This window comes from Schistocerca serialis, chromosome 4 (assembly GCF_023864345.2).
Source record: "Schistocerca serialis cubense isolate TAMUIC-IGC-003099 chromosome 4, iqSchSeri2.2, whole genome shotgun sequence".
NCBI classification, from domain to species: domain Eukaryota; kingdom Metazoa; phylum Arthropoda; class Insecta; order Orthoptera; family Acrididae; genus Schistocerca; species Schistocerca serialis.
The window spans coordinates 626,215,093-626,237,473 of record NC_064641.1 but is presented as its reverse complement, the minus strand read 5'-3'; the positions used below and the strand labels follow the sequence as shown (position 1 = coordinate 626,237,473).

The 22,381-nt window shown below is 42.9% G+C and overlaps 1 protein-coding gene and 1 pseudogene across 1 annotated transcript in view; both read right to left on the bottom strand.

The window, feature by feature from the left end:
* The window catches only part of LOC126475445 (uncharacterized), a 119,440-nt gene extending 108,947 nt beyond the window's left edge, over positions 1–10,493 (bottom strand). Inside the window, exon 1 of the mRNA XM_050103307.1 lies at positions 10,342–10,493. Within this exon, the coding sequence (XP_049959264.1) occupies positions 10,342–10,437 (96 nt within the window). The 5' untranslated portion in view covers positions 10,438–10,493. The remainder of the gene's footprint in view (positions 1–10,341) is intronic.
* On the bottom strand, positions 4,741–4,858 carry LOC126476165 (5S ribosomal RNA; annotated as a pseudogene).
* Positions 10,494–22,381: the final 11,888 nt, after the last annotated feature.

The following is a 22,381-nucleotide window of genomic DNA, read 5'->3' as shown; positions in this document are numbered from 1 at the left end:
GGAAAGGAGGCGTTCTTTTCGTGAATCGCTACTAAGGAAATTTAGAGAAGCAGAATTTGAGGCTGACTGCAGTACAATATTACTGCCGCCAACTTACATTTAGCGGAAAGAGCACAACGATAAGATAAGAGAGATTAGGGCTCGTACAGAGGCATATAGGCAGTCATTTTTCCCTCGTTCTGTCTGTGAGTGGAACAGGGAGAGAAGATGCTAGTTGTGGTACGAGGTACCCTCCGCCACGCACCGTATGGTGGATTCCGGAGTATGTGTGTAGATGCTGATATAGAACTAGCAAGGTCTACTAACCAGGTGCGCTGCATACTACCTACCCCAGGGTACTGGCCGAGTGACTTTCCACAAGAAAACCTAAAGACTGAGTGCCTCTAGTGGAGAAACACAATTTAGAACCGAGTCTGGAAGGTTTAAATTCACCCGTCTTGCCTAAACTCTTTTGTGGGAAGCAGGCAACATACAGTACATAAGCAAGCCGCTGTTGCCTTCGTCCTGTGACATTCCAGAGGCATAACCAATACGAAAAGCTGCCTTGCGTCGCTGGGAATAGTCAGCGAACATTTTATCTCTAAAAAAAAAGTTGTTACTCATGACGTGATCTACGAGAATGTGCAAAAAATTAATGCCTCCGATTTTTTTATGTGAAAACTCTTAAGGCCATTGAAATAAAACAAACATTATTACAGTAACTTTCGATACCTTTCTTCTTCAAGTCTACAACTTTGCAGCCCTCTGTTGCTAGAGGGCTTCGAACTGTAGCGTGTAGCATGGTGGTGCGTGACGTAACGACCGAGCAAGGTGGCGCAGTGGTTAGCACCCTGAACTCGTATCTGGGAGGACGACGGTTCAAACCCGCGTCCGACCATCCTGATTAAGCTTTCCGGTGATTTCCCTAAATCGCTTCAGGCAAATGCCGGGATGGTTTCTTTGAAAGGTCACGGCCGACTTCCTTCCCCATCATTTCCTAATCCGATGGGACCGATGGCCTCGCTGTTTGGTCTCCTCCACCGAGTCATCTAACCAACCGTAACATATGCTCCCTGTCCTGCAACGTGAAAATGCCAGAACACACTCGAACAATGCGACATCTGCAGCTATCCGACGCCTTAGGTTCCTCCATACAGTTCCGACTTGGCCCCATGCGATTCTCATATGTTTGCAAAACTTAAAGAACACTTTCGAGTACTTCATTTTGACACTGATGAAGTGGTGAAACTAAAGGTGAGGTTGTGGCTCCATCAACAAACTCAAACATTCCACAATGACAGTGCCAACAAACTGGTGTATCGTTTGGTAAATGTCTTCGTCGCCAGGTTGACTATGTTGAGAAATAAATATGTAGGCTTGGAGGACAACGATTTAGAATGTTAATAATGTTAGTTTTATTTAAAAAGTTATCACATAAAATAAACCGCAGTCATTACTTTTCAGGACATCCTCGTATCACCCCTGGCGTTTGATGCTAAGGCTTTGAAACACACTGTATGTTAATGAGATGGCAGACTTTTTGCAGATGATCCACTTACTTGTAACGAACCACTATCCAAAAAAGCTGCAAAAATGTGTGGGCTATTCTTGATATGTTTTAAAAATAGTGCCAATATAGGCAAGTTGCTTTAATTCTGAAAAGAAGTTTCCTACAACTACAGCACGCGAGCCGCAACTGGAATTAATTGCCTCATTTTAGAACCTGGCTGCAACAACTTGTAGGGATACGGAACGGAACGATCACATAGGCTCAGTCGGAGGGAAATCAGGCGGAGGTCTTCAGTTCACTGGTGGGACACTGGGAAAATGCAGTAAGTTTACAAAGGGGCCTGCGCTTCCCGTCTTAGAATACACCTACTGCACGAATTTGTGCAACTTGTACCACACAGGACTAACATGGAAGATTTAACGTATACAAATAAGGGTAGCACGTATGGTCACGGGTTTATTTGACGCACTGGAGAGCGTCAACAAAAGGGAATTGACAAACGCTTGGAGACAGACTTCAATAAACCCACGAAAGCCTACTTACAAAGTTGCATCTAGAATTATATTTTACACAGCTACCGTGGGAACTGTGGAGACATGATTGTGCTAATTATATCACTCCCAGAGTCATTTAATCAATCATTCTATCAGCGTTCCATGCGCAGTTCTAACGGGACGAAACCCGAGCAGGAAACACAGTGGTAAATACCTACGGTCATGCACTTCTCATTGATTTAGAGGATATGAGTGCAGATGTAGATGTCACAACAGACACTAACAAAGCGAAGACCTGATGGAGGTAGCGGAACCTCCACGAGACAGGCCTTAGCGTATTATGATGCACGTGTCTGGATCAAGAGATACAGGCAGTTCCTTCTGTAACGAGAGAAACTTTCGCCATGACTCTTATCTAGCTTCTGACTCGTATGTGTACTGGAAATTAATTTTTTTGTTAGTTGTCCACTTTTTAAAATGTAATTGACTTTCGTAATACAGTTTTAATGAAAATTTTCTTATTGCAACAAAGGGATCTCAACAACGGAAGTGTTTAAGGCTGGCGATTCTCTAGGAGACAATACCAGTAAAAAATGAGTGCTGAATACAGGTGTCATTTATTTACGCTATCACAATACCTACATTTTTGTGGCTGTACAAATGTGCAGTAATAAATAGTCGTGCTTCCGAACCAAATTTCTTCCATGTCTTTCCTTTTTATTTAGGCCTACCAGCTTGTTGAATCCGACCTTCGCTACGTAGAGAAAATATTCAGAGTAATCTTAGAAAAGTTAGACAAGCTTCTTCCCAGTCTTAATCCATGCCACCCATGGACAACACGTATGTCAACTTGTTTGAACATCAAAATAATCTGTATATCAGGACGATAGAAAAGTGGTTTAGTAAACTTTTAAATAGTGATATTCGGCTTCTATCTGCTCCATTCCTACCTTCAACTTAACTCAGTTATTTTTTGCTACGTTACAGCCACTTCCACATCATAACACAAAGACTAGATTATATTAGTGAGCAAATAAACACGAAATACAAAAGTTTCATCTGTTTAGAAATTATACCGGAATAACTACCGGATATATAAACGTTTTTTTCCGAATCGATATTGACACTTTTAGCATCGTGCTAAGATTCGAAGAAATTTTACGTTCCCTCGTTTATTTACTTTTACTAATAATCTGGCATCTCAGGTATCAGTTCACTGCCCTATCTTTTCCCGCCCGACAGACCGAATGGCGCAGCGATAAAGGCACTGGACTCGCTCGCGGGAGGCATGGGATTCGAGTCCAAGTGGCGCGTCCTTACTTTTCCTTCACTGACTTTTTCTTACTGTCAACAAATCACCTCCGGAATTCAGGGGCGATTCGTTTAGTAAGTCCTCGGATGATTCTTATCCCCGGCTTCCCTAACTAAACTTGCTCTCTGTCTCTAATGATTTTTCTGCCCACATGCCGCTCCTTCACTCGCCGGCCTCCTATGCAGACACGCACTTTCCAGTTGTATACGTACAAGGTATGGACGCACAAACAACATAGGTCTACCTTAAAAAACCATAAAACCGAAAATTTAAGTGTCAACGTGAATAGTATTCCAGGAAACAAGAAATACTTTTAATTGTTGCATGATGAAACTTTCTCAGAAGGAAGTGAGTTGTTAGAAATTGTTTTCGAAATCGGAGAATCATTTTGTAGCGCCACGTCTCGTAATTTCGAAGTCAGCTATAATCATATCAAATTAGTGACAAATTCGCTGAAATATTTGCCCGCAATTTTAGCATTCATTCGGAACAAATTATAGTTATTTTGCTTTCGAGAAATGTAGAATGCAGGAGGAAATCGTTTCGGAAATCGACAGTTTGAAAACTGACTTGGCTGTAATACTATACATTATTACAACTGTAAATCTTGTGTGAGTGTTGTAAGCGTTGTCGTGATCCGCAGGATAATCAGTTTGTCGTCTGCGGTCTCACAGAGGGACTGCCTATGAGTGATACTAATACGTCAGAGTGTGATTAATGGCCATAACTGCATTCAGAGACTGAAGGTGACATTTGGAAATTACCTTCCTGCTGTAGGATTGGCTTTCCATTCGTTCACGGAATTCAAGGCGATTTCGAGATGGACGTCGATTCCAGTGCCAAGCAACGGTCCCCGGTGAAGAAAACGGGTTTCAAGTTCAGAGACTGAGTGGAGAGTACGCACACTGAACTATCAGCACTTTCATTTCAGCTTAGGTTCTATCAGCAGTCGTCTCTGAAATGTCAGGCAGGAGTCTTTCTGTCAGAAAGGTAGATCCCACACTTGACGCAAGGTTCTGCATTTGTAATTGTCAAGAGATATTTAACGTCTATGGTTTCAGTAGAGTCTTCAGGATCGGAGCAGGAAACGAACATGGCTGCATCTGTCTGATCCAGGGGCGAAGCGGCAGTCATGCGTCAGAGTCTTTACTGCCAATGTTCATTCAACAAAAGTGTGAGGAAATAAACCGTGTGACTTTTCCTCCTTGGGAAAGAGAGAACAGCAACTGCAGAGTGGTATACAGCACTCCGTCTTCAGACCACAAGTGGCCCATCGGGACCATCCGACCGCCGTGTCATCCTCAGGTGAGGAAGCGGATAGGAGGGGCGTGTGGTCAGCACACCGCTCTCCCGGTCGTTATGATGGTTTTCTTTGACCGGAGCCGCTACTATTCGGTCGAGTAGCTCCTCAATTGGCATCACGAGACTGAGTGCACCCCGAAAAATGGCAACAGCGCACGGCGGCCTGGATGGTCACCCATCCAAGTGCTGGGCACGGCCGACAGCGCTTAACTTCGGTGATCTCACGGGAACCGGTGTATCCACTGCGGCAAGGCCGTTGCCCCAGAGTGGTATACAGTACACAAATATTCCTTCCCGAGCTTTCAGAGAGAATCGAAAAGAAGCGGCCAAAGATGGGTCTGGGTGCACCTTTGAACAGACACGCGTGAGCTCTCCTGCTAGTGGGAGAGGCAAAACACAGGCGGTTTTTGAGAAGTTTCCGCTTCCAGACACATTCATTGACCTTATAATCAAGATCTGAGTCTATATCTCTCTGTACCTAAATGCGTAACAGACCATCCGTGGGCGCCATATTGGTAGCTCCCAAAAGGTGCTGTGTCCTACCAAGGGTTCCTGAACGGCATCTTGAAGTGGAATCTTCACGAAATTGTTTCACAGAATGCAACGATGCATGCAGCTGCAAAGACAGTACTTTGAACGATACTATGTCTAGTTTACGTAAATGTGGCAACATCAATTACATTCTCAAATTTGCCAAGTGACCCTTGTACAAAGCTGTACAATGCTATACGACGCTCGAAACAAAATAAAGCTGTACTCTATAACAGACTTCATAGTAATGGCCTAACAGCAAACGTGAGAGTTACAGTACATGATATTAAAACGAATCACTGTTTAACATTATACCATTCCGTGCTGTTCAGCATTGTTGCAGTACTGAGCATGACTAATGGCAACACCCTAAAACTTAGGCTAAAATGTAATAGCATTTACTTGCAGCACACTGTAGGGCGAAAAAAAAAAATTATCTATTCCCAGATGTTACAGCAGATCAAAAGTCCCCATCTTCAATTACTGATAACAAACATTTATTACAGCGCAGACGAAGTAAATGGTGATATCGGCCAGGAGAATGAGCTCAGAGAAAAATGCGTTTAATACAAAAGTTTGTGGTCCACAGACGGTCATGTAGCAGCCTAAGTGAGAACAGTTCATTATTTGATTGAAGCACCAAAAAGTATTTCACTTCTTAAACGAACATTTACATTAAGCGAGAAGGGCTGCTCAAACCGATTACGTAGTAATACGATTTCCGATGTGAATAGAAAAACGATTGTGGTTCATAAAAAGGCAAATTTGTTCGTTTCAGACTTCGGTACCAATCAAGCTAACGAACTGAACAAGAACGGGGTTTGAGATCCCGCTGAAAAACTTCGTGTTCATTTCCAGTGGGCTTTCTCAGGCTCTTCAAGTTAATTCCGTTTCTTCAATAAAACACTGAGAATTGACCTCCTCAGCACGATCTAACTGGGCAATTTCTGCGACATCCGTGGTCTCTATTTCGACTGACTTGTTAAAAGTCCTGTTCTCCAACTCTCCCATTACCTCTGCAGCTGACTATCTGGACATAGTTTATACTTAGCAGACATAAGGTGCAAATGTTGCAGTTTATAGTTCCAATCTTAATTGTTAGAAATGTCACCGTCTTGTAATATTCAAGGCGGCCGGATAGTTACAACAGCTCGGTTAATTGTCTTATGATGACTCTCCGGCATCCGTAGAGGTCTTAAGATGACCTTCTGATGAGCGGGTACGGTTTGGCCTCGCGGCTGCGTGTGACAGCTAGCGGGAACATTACAGGTGTTTATCTGACTTTAAACGTAAAGATGAGTCCACTTGCCCGGACGCCAAGGTGAGTGGCTTAGTATCGAGTTTTCTGTTGTCGGAACCAGCGGTGGAGGCAATTCTCTGTTCAGCATTCCACTACTATCTCTGGCAGTACGCAAACACTGCGTCTGTCATTCGCAGAAAAATATCCGTCTTCCCACAGAATCAGACGAGACGACCGAGCAAGACGATTCGTCGGAGCTCTCTGGCGAGTAAATTTCTTGAAATGGTGGACAGTCAGGCAGAATATTTCAGCTAAAAACAGCCTACAAAATTAGCTCGTCATTTCTGAGCTAGAGATATCAGTTCATTACATTGCTAGATTTCCTCGATCTGCATGTTCCACATACTGGTGCCTGTACAGTATCACAGCCACGTACAGGACGATACAACGTTGTCTTCAATAAAGAATCTTAAAAGCTTCTCACCATTCGAGAAACGCAGTGACTTTCGCCTTCCTCACTGAACCATTAGCAGCTATGGGAACAACGATTATACCTACAATAATGGATACAATTGCAGAAGGGTTACAGAGCGAGAGGTTTTGAAACCGCTGGACTGGTGTGTATTTAAAAAGCCTAATAACATTTATTGTTTACTCACCACTCTGTATTCAGATGCAGATAACAGGAATAGGAAATGATAGGCGTGAAAATATAATGGCACAACATCTACATCTACATTTATATATATATACACATAAGCCAATGTACGCTGCATGGCGGACAGTAAGTCGTATCATTGTTATCGATTTACTTTCGTATTCCATTCGTGTATTGACGGAGGCGAAAATGACTTTTTGCCTCAGTTCGCGCCCTAATCTCTGTCACATTCTGATGGTCCTTACGCTAGATGCACGATGGGGGCAGCGTAATGGTCACAACGTCTTCTTCCAATATATGTTCTCTAAATTTACCCAGCAGGTGATAATTTTCTTATTAATAAAACTGTTGACAACCTACTTCATGCTTTCACTTCGTACTCTGACATACAATATAAGTGCTATTAACATGAATATCCCTTTATACAATGTCATGAATTTCGAAGAGATAATAATGGATCATTTAAAAATGGCTGCAAAACCGAAATTTTAATAATGTATGCAGAAGGAAATAAAACAACATTTAAGTGGAGAATGCATCATCATGTAAACAGCTACCAACAAGAATTCTGCGAGAATACGTCATTTTTCTTCCAAGGATCACCATTTAAGTTCCCGAGCATTTATGTTACATTTTCATATGGACTATACCCATCAGTTCTGACCTTAGTACCGCGTTTCTGAATTCGGTCGATGTCTGTTTTCATACCTATTTGATAACGACTTCAAACACTGGAACAATCCTAGAGAATCGGTCGCAATATAGTCTTGTGAGCCACTTCCTATAAGGATGTATTGCATACTTCGAGAACCCTTCCACTAAGTCTGCCACCTGAACGATTTTCTCTATACTGATTTTACGTGACTGTCTCATATTTAATTTCTTAGTAATACCACTAAAAACATATAAGATTTGAATTTTTCGAAATGTTAACCACTAGCGTTGTAATGAGATATTATCGGGTTATTTCTCTTTGTTGTAGACATTATGTTACATGTGTAGCCATTTACATTCTTAGAAATTTTTAAGGAAGTAGTCATAAACTACAGGAAGTGAAAGGTTACTTGTAACTTGTGAAACCCTATTGCAGTTATAAGAGTGAAGGACACAAAATGGAGGCAAAAGTTGAGACGGGAGTAAGGCTGCGTTGTGGCATTTTTACAATGTAATTCAATACGTACACTGACAAAGCAGCAAAGAAAACGAACTAGAAAATTGGGAAAGGAACTGATGCTCAGACAAATGAAATAAAAACTTTGAGGCTTTCACTGTAGTTCTGCCAGAGACAAGAAAGGACTTGGAGTCGGCCGTTGTGACCGAGCGGTTCTAGGCGCTTCAGTCTGGAACCGCGTGACCGCTGTGGTCGCAGGTTCGAATCCTGCCTCGGGCATGGATGTGTGTGATGTCTTTATGTTAGTTAGATTTAAGTATTTCTAAGTTCTAGGGGACTGATGACCTCAGATGTTAAGTCCCATAGTGCTCAGAGCCATTTGAACCATTTGAATGGACTTGAAACAGCAGTTGAAAGGAATGGACAACGTCAAGAAAAGAGGTTATAAGATGACCAGCAACAAAAGGAAAATAAGAGCAATGGAACATAATCGATGAAATCAGGTTTTACTGCTTAAGATAGATTAGGAAAAGAGACAGTAAAATAGTAGTAAAGTTTCCCTATTCGGACAGCAAAACACCTGACAATGGCCGTAGCGGAATGCAGACTAGCAGTGTCAAGAAAAGCATTTCTGAAAAAGCGAAATACTTTTCCACATCGAATAAACATTTGAATGTTAGGAATCCTGTTTTGAAGGTGGAGTGCGACCTTGCACGGAAGTGAAACATGGACAATAAGCTGTTAAGACAAAAATATAATAGAAGCTCTTAAAATCTAGTCGTACAGAAAAATATTGGAGATTAGATTGGTAGAGTGAATAACTAATGAGGATGAACTGAATCGAAGGGGAAAAAAGAAATTTATGACACATTGTGACTAAATGAAGGGATTAGTTAATATATCAGCTCTTGAGGCGAGGAATCATCAATTTAGTAATTGAGGGAATTGTGGAGGGTAAAAATTGTTGGGCGAGACCAAAGATGCATACAGTAAGGAGATCCAAATGGATGTAGTTTGCAGCAGTTATTCAGGAATGAGGAGGTCTGCACAGAATAGACTAACGTGGAGAGTTGCTTGAAGCCATTACTTGAACTGAAGACCACAATAACAACAACAAGCAACAACGACAACGACATCAACATCCACATTTAGAGAGAGTTTTTATTGATAACATCAAGTCGAAATTTTTTCCAAGTCTTTCTGCAATCTTTGACAAGGATAGAAGCTGAAGTAAGAATCTAAATATTCATCTTTTGGATCTGCAGCTCTTGTCTTTCTTTCCGTGTTTGCAGTTACATTATGGGATACAGATTCCGCCTTTTAGCAAAACCACTGTTTCTTCTTTTTACCCAAACATGTTTCGGCATCTCTGTGCCATCATCAGTGGGTTTTGTTTATTGAAATCGCGATTTTACATTATATGGTTCTGCAGTACTATCTGTATGGTGTCCAGCACTGATAGCTTGTCATGTTTGGTTGCGACTGACCCTTTTTCTTTTGCGTTCTGAAGGGACTGCACAGACATGTTAATGTACATTTTTATAAACGCCATGGCACTTCACATATCGCGGTGAGGACAACAGGTTTATAAGAGAGAAACTACACAAAGTACGTTAATATATGGGTGCAGTGCCCTCAGAATGCAAAAGAAGAAGGATCAGTCACAACAAAACATGACAAGCTATAAGTGCAGGACACCATACATATGATCCTGCAAAACCATACAATGTAAAACAAAATCCACTGATGATGGCACAGAGGTGCAGAAACATGTTTGGGTAAAAAGAAAAAAAAACAACAATGTGTTCAGTGTTTTCGCTCAAAGGCGGAACCTATATCCAACAATAAATTAAAATTTGTTAGCCACAATTCCAGGGTGATGTAGTGGATAACATATGTGCCTAGGAAGCAGGAAACCCAGATTCAAATCCCATCTTTGGCACAAATTTTAATTAATTACTTCAGATCCTGTCCTTACAGAAGATAACGTTGAAACTCAATATACCTCCAGGAAAATGTAACCCCATCAGATCAAAGATCCTTCTGCAGTTGTTTGCGATCGTCCAACGAAGATATTTTTCTGTAGACAACAGCATCGTTACTGAACAATGCTATACTCCTGCTGATTCTGTCTAGGTTTATCGGTACGTACAGTGGGATTAGGGACGTTATAAGAGAAGAGCGAGTGACGGTCGGCTGCTTACCGGGGGCGGTTCGCAGCTGAAGGCGGACTCGGAGGGCGCGTAGTCCTTGACGGCGACGGTGGCGAGCGAGTCCTGCTGCTGGTGTTCCTTCTCCATGTCCGGCGCGGCGCTGAGTGAGCGGCGGGCTCGCGGCCGCGCGGCTAAACCCGCCGCCCCCCCGCCACCGCCGACGACACACCACGGGGAAAGTCGGCGAAACGCAAGGTCAGCGCCGGCAGTGCTGGGAGCCGGCAGCCGGCGGCCACGGCTCTGCAGCCGGTGCATCGCTGCATGGGAACGCTGCAGCCGTCAGGCTACACATTGTCCTGCTTTCCGATTTGTACGCAAACTGTGAGCGATAAGCCGGAGCGGGATTCAGAACGCCTCATATCGCTCGACAGAGGAAAGGTCGCAAGACCTGATCCGGTAGCCTTTAGATCAGTGGTCGTCAAACTACACTGCACAAAACAATTAGGGGATCAGGTGAGATATCATACAAAATAGACACATTGTAACGTATTTTATTCAGATATCGGTAACAATTTTAATTTGTGTGTGATACAGTACGATATTTTGCTGTCTCAACTCTTTACTTGAGGTTTAAGTGGCGTTTACGTAGAGCGAGGCACCATGGGGCTACCATAGTAGTGAAACAGTCATTCTCGTTGCTCTCTAATATGGCGTGTGATCACCTCGGACGGCCAGTACACTTGCACACCAGTGTGGCATGAACAGTATGAGGTTATCAACCAGCTCTTGAGGGATATTTGGCTATTCTTCCATGAGTGCAATATCCAGCTCTGCAACCGTTGTGGTATGTGCTGGTCTGGCTGCAATGTGTCTGCCAATTGCATCCCAAAAATGCTCAATCGGGTTTACAAAGATGAACAAGCTGGCCACGCCATTCGTTCAATTTCCTCAGCTTCAAGCATGTTGTCCACCGGTGCAGCTCTGTGGAAACGAGCGTTATCGTCCACCAGAAGGAACCCATCTCCTATGGCACCTGCATAGGGCACAACAAAAGATCGAAGGATCTAGTCTCTATACCTCTGAGCAGTCAAAGCGCCATTCTGAAAGGCATAGAGGTCCGTACGTCCACCAATACTGACTCTTGCCCACACCATTCGTCCACCACCATGATACTGTGATGTTTCCTGCACACAAGCAGGTTTGTTCCGAGTTCCACGTTCTCTCCGGATGAGGAACGACGATTGTCCGACTGAACACAAAATCTTGACTCATCTGTGAACAGTACCCGGCGCCATGCGTTACGACTCCAATCCTGATGTTTCTTCGTCCAGTTTCTGCGGACTAAACGGTGTCGTGGTTTTAATGGGACGTACATCATAGGCCTCTTTGCGTAGAGACCACGTTCCCGAAGGCGATTTCGGACTGTATGTGTTGATATTACGCGTTCTGTAGCTGCCCGGAGGATGCGTTGCAACTGAGTTGTATTCAGCCTCCTGTCTCGACGGCCTGTTAACCTGGGATCGGTCATCTCTTGCTGATGTTACCCGTGAGCGACCTTGGCCTTGACTTCTTTCAACGGGGTTCCTGTTGTCTGAATTCGCGCCCAGATCCTGGAAATTACACTCCGGGACACTCCAATAGCTGCAGCTCTGTGTCAGTCCTGCTTCCAACCGCCCTATGGCTCTCCATGCCATACTTCCGGCAAGTCACGTTTTTGTTGCATTGCACTACCAGCTCACTACAATATCTGACCCCAATTGCTTATGTAATACGTTTGGTAGAGTAAACACAAGTCAACACCAACCCCCTATGCAGCAACTTTCCGTTATTACCACTACGTCGGTAACCATAATGTTGTTTCCATTCTGTAGAACCGACAGAAAGACGTCGAACCATTTTAGTTCGTACTGCCGATGGCAATACTTCAGAACCCAGAAATCTCGCCTGATCCACTAATTGTTTTGAGTAGTTCATTTTGCTATAGAGACAACATTGACATTGTACAGGTCGATACCTCGAGCCGCATGGGAAGGGCGAAAGGTGGGGAGTGGAGAGATAAAGTGGCCACTCAAAGAGCAATTCAATTTCCGCCAAATCATGGTTATTGATAGAACCGCACCACTTACACATTTTAATGTACATATTATAAGGTAACACATCAAATATTTTCAAGTGAAAAAAAGGTGACCAATTTTCCGTACCTAAACGGGTACTTTGGCACCAGTGCCATCGCCACGCTTTGTTTTTCTGATTTCCAGACACATTTTCTAGTACAGTGGTTCCAACCTGGGAGTAATTACCCCCTGAGGGATAAAATGAAAGTTTCTGAGGAGTAAAAACAAAACAAGATTTTATTTTATTGACGAAACTAAATTATTTTCAAAAGATCATTACAATTATCACATATTTGTACCACTCTAATACTGCTCATGTAAGTTATCAATAATTACTTTTTCTCAATTAGTAGCATTAATGCGTTGGAAGTTATAGGTTCCTCGCATAGTCTATCCACTACACACGTGTGTTTTACTTTGTCCCGTACACCGCTGATGATAAAAGTGAGATATATACGTAAGAAATGCTAAATATCTCAAGAAAATATCTTCGCTAAGTTGTAAATGGTACCTGCAATAGTCCAGAAATTGTTTCATTACTCGCTTCGAAACAGATAAAAGAATTAATTGACAGCATGACACACCAGTAACTACATAAGGGCTACTACAGTGCTGTACACAGTTTTATTATTATTATTATTATTACAGTGGTTAGACACAGAGCATCAACAGCCTGAAGTCGTCCAGTTTCTGCCAGTTAAGAAGTAAGGAGTGCAGCAATCAAGTGATTTATGAACAGTAAGTACAGTGCACACATCTGAACTTGTTTGATTTTAAATGGTGTTGCAGTGTGCAGGTCAAGCAACTGCCACACTGTGGTGGATAGTTAGCTCTCTTTTCTGAGAAGGAGGAGTGGGAAACATTTGGGATGCACCACGAATTCCTTCGTTATTCATTCTAAAACACACACATACAGACAAACTTATTGTCAGTCATCTTTCATCATTTTAAAAATAAAAGTATTCCAACAAAAAGTCTTTCATTCTACAATTTAGTTAGGTGCTAAATTTAGTGATAATGTGGGGGAGCGGGGGCCGAAGGGGGGGAGGGGGGGAGGGGAGGCAACAGATGGCAGGGGACAAGGGACAGGGGGGGGGGGGTACTAGCTAATATCTGACTGCACTCATGGGTAGTGAGTGGTCTATGAAAGCTTGGGAACCACTGCCCTAGTATGTGGGCTGCAGCAAACCGTTGTCAACCGGACTTCTGTATTAGGCCAAATATAACAAAAAAGAGATGGTTTTAAATCATATAACTTACGTAACTCAAAATTGTCACGAAGGGTCCAGCTTATTCCCAAGAATTAGTAGTTTTCACTTAGTTAATACTCGGCACAAATCCAATCTGCTTTTGGGTCGGACTTCCTTAACTGTTGTGCAGAAAGGTGTGAAGCATACTGCTGCACCATTTTCAATAAGCTACCCTAAAATTGAAAAATCTTAACAGTAATCCACGCATTTTCAAATCGAAACTGAAGAGTGTCCTCACGGGTCACTCCATAATTCTGTTGAGGAGTTCCTCGAAAAGTTAAGCCGATTCTTATGTTATATTATTGACTGCGTTTACTTAAACTTATGGCTTGACTTTTTGTGGGTTCATAAATATTTTATTTTGTCTGTTATTACTTATATCTTGTAATTGTATGTACTGACACGTTCCATGACCTTGGAGATTTGCTCCTCAATTTGGTTCAAAATGGTTCGAATGGCTCTGAGCACTATGGGACTTAACTTCTGAGGTCATCAGTCCCATAGAACTTAGAACTACTTAAACCTAACTAACCTAAGGACATCACACACATCCATGCCCGAGGCAGGAGGTCTCCGATTTAATACAGTGCAATACAATACAATTTATATTCATTATCGGGCATTGCCCCATCCCATTTCAGATCATTCCTGAGCTTGAAAGAAGGGAAGAAATAGATGAATGAGCAGCGTCACTCGTTACACAAACATCAACCCACGCCCAAAAGGCTTAAATCTACACGACGTTTCATATACTCGGTGCAGCCCACTGAAAGTTCCATAAAATTGTTATGGCAAGAAGAATATCTAGAAACTCTATCACAGAGGAAGCTCTACCCCAGGACTGTTACCTAGTCTGTCGACCTGGAAACCATTCAGCCAACTTCGTATGGGCACGGAGCGACCAAAACAGCTTATGAAAGCTGGGGCTACACAGGCACTGACAAGAGTGAGGTTGGTGAACCACAAAGAATGGAACACTTTCTAAAATGCCAGCTAGTAAATGCTCCCAGAGAGTGTAACACAAGAGGACTTCCTGAATTATACCGAGACATCTGCTGCTTACAGCGAATTTTGGATGAGCGAAATGTGATACAGCTATCTTATGTTTTTGATTATGAAATTCTCTATTTGACTAGTACATTGTAAGAGGTCCATGACTAAGGAATCTATTGCTAGCGCACTGGAGCAGATGTAATTTCGATGGCTTGCTCACGCGCTGCCTGCGATATGCAAGCTGTAAGAGAATCTCAGACCAGAGAGCAGTGTTGGCTGCAGTAAGAACAGTATCAGTAGGAGTGAGTAATACCTAGCAGTCTGCTGTATGGAGTTGGCGGGACCGCTCGTGGGGAGCGAGAGCGGTGCCTAAGCAATGTAATATAAGGTAAAAGCAGCCGCGCGCAAATGTAGTTTGTTACAACAAAATATGTACTATCGTCCCATGTAGCGTTTGTTTCGTCACTTGAAATAAATAACTAGTATAAGAAAGGTTACTGGTGATAGAGTTTCTACGCGTCGCCACTCCAGACTTTATTGTGGTTCAGCCTACCGTCTACTTGGTAGAGAAGGAAAATCATCTTTAATGTGAATTTTCAGACCACACTGCCATTACACCTTCTTCACTTGGTGTAGCCAGGAGAGAATGGACTCTGTCTCTCCCTATCTAAAATCATTGACAGAAGTGGGAATCCAACCCAGACCATAGGTATAACAACCTACCATCCGTCCAACAGACCACGAAATCCTCTTCTCTCATTTTTCTATCGTAACGCCGTTGCGCCACACTGGATGAGAATTCTGACACACAGGCGTCCTGTAGTAATTTGCAACATGTTCAGTAAATTCATTTACTTGGTTCACCGAATCACCATGAACTAGCTGCCTCGGCTACCCAGTGCATACATTCCACTCTATATTTTGTAATCACCGAAATAAAATCACGTAACTGCCACCTACACAGAACTGCCAACAGTGTAGGATGCAGAAGTTTAAATAGGAAGTGTTCCTTTCCACTTGAGCTATTCTATTGCGCTATCTGTTTGTAGAAAACGTCGTTCAGTAAAAAAAAAGAAAAGAAAAGCTGTAACTGTTTGTCTCTCAAAAGTCAAGACCTGGCCATATGCATAATCTCATAGTGCTGTGGAATCCAAAAGTTCTGGAGGAATAGTTGTCGAGCTCTGGAGCTGTTGTAGCTACGTGTCAGCTAGTAGCGTAGATACGATGTCGCGAGTTCGAATACATTCAGTGCTACATTTTTTAAAACGCAATTCTGCTGTCTGCTGAAGTTGTCAGTCTAATTGAACTTTGAACATACTTCCCTTCACTTCTCAACCCAAAGTAGTCGCATGTGGAAAAAGGGCTAACTACTGTGACATTTTGTTCTGTTCAGGTTTAATAGACAGCAGGCAGCAGATGCCTCTCGAAGATGTGTAGGGAGAGCGCATCGTGCCATAATATGTCAGATAAGTATTTTCTACATTAGCTGTCGTGTGGTAGTGAGATTTTATTCTTCTTCAAACTTTGTTTGAGAGCTTTAACTCAGAACAAGTTTTCTACATGCATGTAATCAATAAACTGCACGTGCATTGTCATACTGTCATAGATAACATCGGAGAATTCGCATATATCGTTGATGATTAATTTCTCTCTCATGTTTACTATTGTTTTAACAACACTAAAGGAAACCTTACGAAAATTGTGCACTGTATTATAAGAAATGAAATAAAACTAACCACGATAACCTTACGACGAAAGTATGTTTTAATAAAACCGAGTATCTGTACACAAATGTGCCTCTATCGACACGAATTAGTAAAGTACTACTCACTTAGATTTTGATTGGGTCTGTGTTTCATTGGTATGCTGTGTCGTACTCAAGAGATATGCAAATGTGGCATTTCATAAATATAGTTACGTATTCCTAGAAACCGAAAATTCGCTTGTCAGTAGCGGAAAGAGGCGTTACCTGTTGTGCAGCATTGTAAGTTTTTCAACATTGCACTATGAGCCGAAAGTATTTTCTTGCGATTTCCTTATTGATGTTTGATCCGACTCCTTGTAGCTCTTTCACAGAAGAGATAAAAACGTTGTAGTCAGAGAGACTGGAACTGCGAACCATAACAGACGCTTTTCCACAGGTCAGCACGCTGCCACACAGCTGGCGAAGAGGTATGGGTCTGAGCGTCCTCTTACGACGGAAATATCGCGTAGAACTCGTAAACCGCTATTTAAAGGTCGAGATTAGTTGCGATTTCCACCTGCAACGACTTTCCTGGGCTGAAAACCGTAAATTTACAATCTTTTGTTACCCTTCAAGCGATAATAACTCAGATTATTCAATGGAAATGACAGGTAAAATCAAGTGAACTTTGAGGCTTAATTCCGTGCACACCAGGAAGTAACTCGTCGATCACAGAGTTGCCAAACATACGTTGCCTTGTTGCCAAATCTCAGATACAGTACCAGCAGGAAGAAGACGAACCGATGTGATACTACAGCGGGCTGGGAAGTGACCATAGCTGGTGTCTCCAAGTCGCGGCTGCTACGGCCTGGAATACGTAATGCGTCTGACTCACTTACTGTAACTAGGTTTAGGGACTGGAGCGTAGTTACTAATAATACTCAGAGCTGACTGCAAACTAAGCATCATAAATCAGTAACTCTCATTGTTGTTTTTATATTTCTTTTGTAAGTGTCCTCAAAACTAAGAAACTCATTCACAGGCGTTTTCGTGCCTCGCCGATAGTCGAGCACAACAAACAAATAAAAATAAAAAAGAATGTTTATGTGTGTGTGTGTGTGTGTGTGTGTGTGTGTGTGAAAGAGAGAGAGAGAGAGAGAGAGAGAGAGAGAGATAGAAAAGAATGAGAGAGAGTGTAAAAAATTGTTGTAAAGAAATTGAATCATGTGCTCGACTATCGTGAGCGTGAGCGTGAGCGTGAATGGAAATCGTAGAAATTTTCTGTGGAGCAACATTTAATAATAAAGCGTTTTAAATCATCAAAAGCGATGAGCGTGAGCAGGCGCTTTTGATAAAGAACGGGGGAGTGCAGCGCCGCTGCTGTCGCCACGGCCGTTGCCGGTAGCCAGCAAATGGATCCCGGAGCTTTGCCGCATACGGCGTCCAGAGGAGGACAGTCTGCAGGAAATCTGCCGCAAAATCGTTACTGGATAACATTTTGATATCGGTGTGTCAGAAAGCGAAATAGATTGAATCTGCGCTACCATTACATTCACGTCTTCAGCATTCAGACAGAAGAGGCTATAAAAATATTTTATGCCAGCTGCTCTCGATCCACTTACATTACGAACAGAAACAACGCACGCTACCGCTAGACCACAGGCGTAATCAGCCTAGTGTTTCTCTATCATGGGACAAGTTGTCCTCCAGGAAGTGCCGCAGTCTGCAGTGTTGCCAGATTGTGCAGATAACTGGACTTAGAGAATTAGCGAGTTGGCCAGTTTTATTGTCCCATGTCGCGGTCGGCGCGGACTTAGCCTCTGAAGCGGCCGGCCGCCGGTCGAGTTTTATGTCAAAGAGTGTACTTGGCTTTTTTTCAATTGCTACATGTTTTATGATGCAGTTCGTACACAAATAAGTAAGCAAGATGGGTCTGTCAGTCGCGCTCAACGACTTCCAACGTGGAACAATCACTGGATATCAGTTGAGTAAAATTTCCATCAGAGATAATTCAGTCCTTCTAAAGCTACCCATGTCGACAGTTGTCGATCTGATTGTGACGAGAAAACGCGAAGGAATAATGAGAACTAAAATCAGAGCTAAACGAAGACCAGCAGGCCTCGTGTACTGACCGACTGGGACCTCGAGTTTTGTGTAGGGTGGTTAAAAAAATTGCATGAAAGCAGCGGAAGTAATCACTCGTGAGTTCCAATGTGCTACCCGCAGAACAGCTAGCGCAATGGCTGTGAGTGTAGAATTCAAAACAATGAGGTGCAATGGTAAAGCAGTTCCTTCATTGGCTACACATTTCTCTAGTCAGTACTAGGCGACACTTGAGGTGGCGTAAACAGTGACGTCACTGGACAGTAGGTCACAGGAAACGAGTGATATGGAGTGATAAATCATGGTGTGTTCTGTGTGGCAATCCGATGGACAATATTGCGATTGGCCAATGCTTTGAGAATCTTACCTGACATCATGTATGGTGTCAACAGTGACGTGTGGAGGAGGTGGTGTTGCAGTATAGGGGGTATTTTTTGTGGTTAGGGACTCTTACACTTATTGCACTTAAAAAACGCTAAGTGCGTAATCATATGAACATATTTTATAGCATTATGTACTGCTTACTGTTTGAGTCAGCATGACAATGCACTCTGTCATAAAACAGCATCTGCGAGGCAATGAATTGTGGACTATAACATTCCTCAACTGCACTTGCCTTCCCAGAGACTTGAACTGAAGCCAAAGGAACACCTAACGGGTCAATTAAAATTCCACATGGCTCGAGACGGCATTAGCCAATATCAGTACCTTCTCCGGTTTTAATTCTTGGCCGGCCGGGGTGGCCGAGCGGTTCTAGGCGCTACAGTCTGGAACCGCGCGACCGCTACGGTCGCAGGTTCGAATCCTGCCTTGGGCATGGATGTGTGTGATGTTCTTAGGTTAGTTAGGTTTAAGTAGTTCTAAGTTCTATGGGACTGATGACCTCAGAAGTTAAGGCTCATAGTGCTCAGAGCCATTTCAACCATTTCAATTCTTGAGGAAGAATGAGCTGCCACTCTTCCACAGATATTTAGACATACGATTGAATGTCTCTCCAGGTCTGAGCCATCATAAAGCCTAAGGGAGGACACACGCCATATTAATGTCCACTAACAGGTGTCATACTATTGATCAGATGGTGTATGTACAAGTTCCTGGCCGCGCCCGTGGCTTGTGCTGGTCGCTATTTTAAGCCAGGGGACGAAGCTGCTATCCAGGCTGGAGATAGTGGGCTGCCCCTCCCTAAAGACGGCTAAATGTATGGTGCTCTGAGCCTACCATCACGTTTGCAGAGGTGGGAGATTTCTGGAATGACCAGTGTTTTCTAATCCTAAGCAAAGAAAATTTGAAAGTTGATAGGAAGCAGCGCCTTACGGCAAGAGCTATGCGCGTTAGCAGGAAATGGGCAATTGAAGTGCCTACAGGCTACTCTCGATGTCCACTGGGCGAAGGCCTTAATGTTGAAATAATATGGGGGCCGCTTTTTCATCTCACGGAATTTGGGTCAGCTGACAGATCTCGTGTGGCTAGGACGAGAGTCTTGGAACCTGTGAGGCTGAGCTAAGGTACTAAAAGAGTTGTGTCTACAAAGTTGGCAGTGAATGATTGTGAGCGATCAGTACGATCGTTTTCCTGTTTTGTGCGAAAGGGAGCGATTTAATGAGCGATCATTTGCTAGGTGGACTCGGGTTCCGTATAAAGCATGGAGACACTAACAAAATGGAGGTAGTATGTGATAACGAGGTAGACTTGGCGAGATCTTATAGAAGACAAAAAATTCCATTAGTTCCAGCGGAACTTGTGGTGTTTTAGCGAGTATCCTTTTCTCCTCAGCTTCAGATTTTTAGCTGGACAGCTTAGACACTCGAACATTTGCAAGAAATGGTGGTTTTCTATTAACCTTTATCATGGTTTCAGGGGCTTTAAATCCGTCTTCCTCAGAAGGACAAGAAACAGACTTAACATTAGCAAACAGTGAGTAAAGCGATCTCCACATGAAATGAGTCGGCAACGGTCACACCGTCCATAAGTAAAAGGTAAGGCCCCTAAAATCAAGGACTTGTCACATCAGTAAAACTAATCATGTAAAATACAAGACCATCTTAAGAGCTACATGTCGACTCACACAAGTGGACTCACATATGAACGTACAAACGGTTGCCAATACATTTCACATGGAGATACTTTTACTGACTGTTAACTAAAGTGAACTTTGAGTTGACATGTACCTCTTAACATGGTTTGGTATTTTATATGATTTATTTTACTGATGTGACAAGCCCTCGATTCTAGGGGCCTTAACTTTTACATTTGGACGTACAGACCGTTGTCATACATTTCATGTGAAGCTCGCTTTACTGACTGTTTGCTAATGTGAAGTTTGTTTCTTGTCCTTCTGAAGAAGACGGGTTTAAATCCGTTGAAATCATGGTAAAGGTTAACTGAAAACCACCATTTCTTGCAACTGGCTGGATGTCTGTTTCACCTGCTATTCTGTAACCGTTGCTGATTCGCAGCCACGTTCAAAATACTTTATATTTTTTTCAGTTATTTGTTTATGGAGGAAATATCATAAAATATTTGAAGACAGTGTAGTGGCTGTTTGCAATGCTCGTTTCCCACTCCAGTAGTCGGATCTGACAGTGTTTTGAAAGTAAATGAACTGATACAGGGTACAGATTTGTGGTATGGAAAAAGTGTCTATTTTAACCCTGTGTTGCAGATCAAAGCGATACTGGCGACTGTAGTTACGATGCTAGTATATGTGTAGCAGTGCAGAGAATTAATCCTGTTGCGGGAGCAAATACTCGTATCTGGGAGAATATACGTCGCATCATTTGTCTCGCACACGCAAGGCGCTACGGAAGTTCGGGAACGACAGCATTGGTGGAACGTTTTTGTCGTTCCAGTCTACGCTGACGAATATAGAAAGTCTTACAGCACAAACACCTTGACCGAACGCTGTCAAACAGACTCCAGTATTTCCGTGTCTGTCAGGCATGCTGATCAAAATTTCAGCCTTATGTGAGCTCATTTTCAGTACAGCTGTTCCTATACATGAAGAATGGTGTGAGAACCTGATCTCCGTCGCCCGTGTCTAACGCTACTGGAACTATTTTAGTGGAGATCGCAACACATAATGCCCGATGGAGGTAGAAGGCCATCTCATGGACTTTGACAGAAGTCGAATAACTGACCTGAAGGATAATGTGCTTGTAAATTGGCAGCTAGCAGCTACTGTTTTACCGAACTACAGCGATATGACTGTGAACAATACTTCCCAGGCCTGCAAACTGTATCTGAAGTTTCCACGATTCTAATGCGTTTGATGTGCTGATCTCATTATAACCACAGGTTCTTCCTCTCGTATTTAAAAATAATCAGACAGGAAATGTGGAGTAAATGTCTCTTTTTATTGCATTGATTGGCATATAATTACCTAAAAAGGAAATTATAAGACGCAGTCGCATTGCTTTTAGACAAATATGTATACCTATCTTCAAAAGTCTTTGTACTTCCTTTTTACTTAAAGCTTCTTTTGGTATTCCCTCTCCTGTGAACAACTTGCCGTTGACCTTGCAACAGATGAAGAAAGATGTGAATACATGATGGCTGTTGGCTGTGCCTATCGTTACTGGAATGTCTCTGGTGCAGATAGCACCACAGCGTTGACAGAGTACGTACACGTGCAGCTTATCGGCATCTTTCGGACCAGGAGAAAAGCCAAATCATTGGAATGAGAGACATGGGAACATCAAAGTGACAAACCGCGCAGACAGTCGGCTGTAGCGCAATCACTGCAGGACGAGTGGTGACTAGGTGTCCTCAGGAAAGCTGCGTGGCAAGAAAAGTAGTTATGGGTCCTCCCAGAGGGAGTACACTACAAGAAATTGTAGCACTGTTTGACAGTGACTGAGAGTAACTGAAATGGGAGCAGTCGCTGCAGGCAGAATGTCGCCACGAACTGTCGAGAACAGATTGCTGGAAGCCGCGTTGAGTTCTCATCT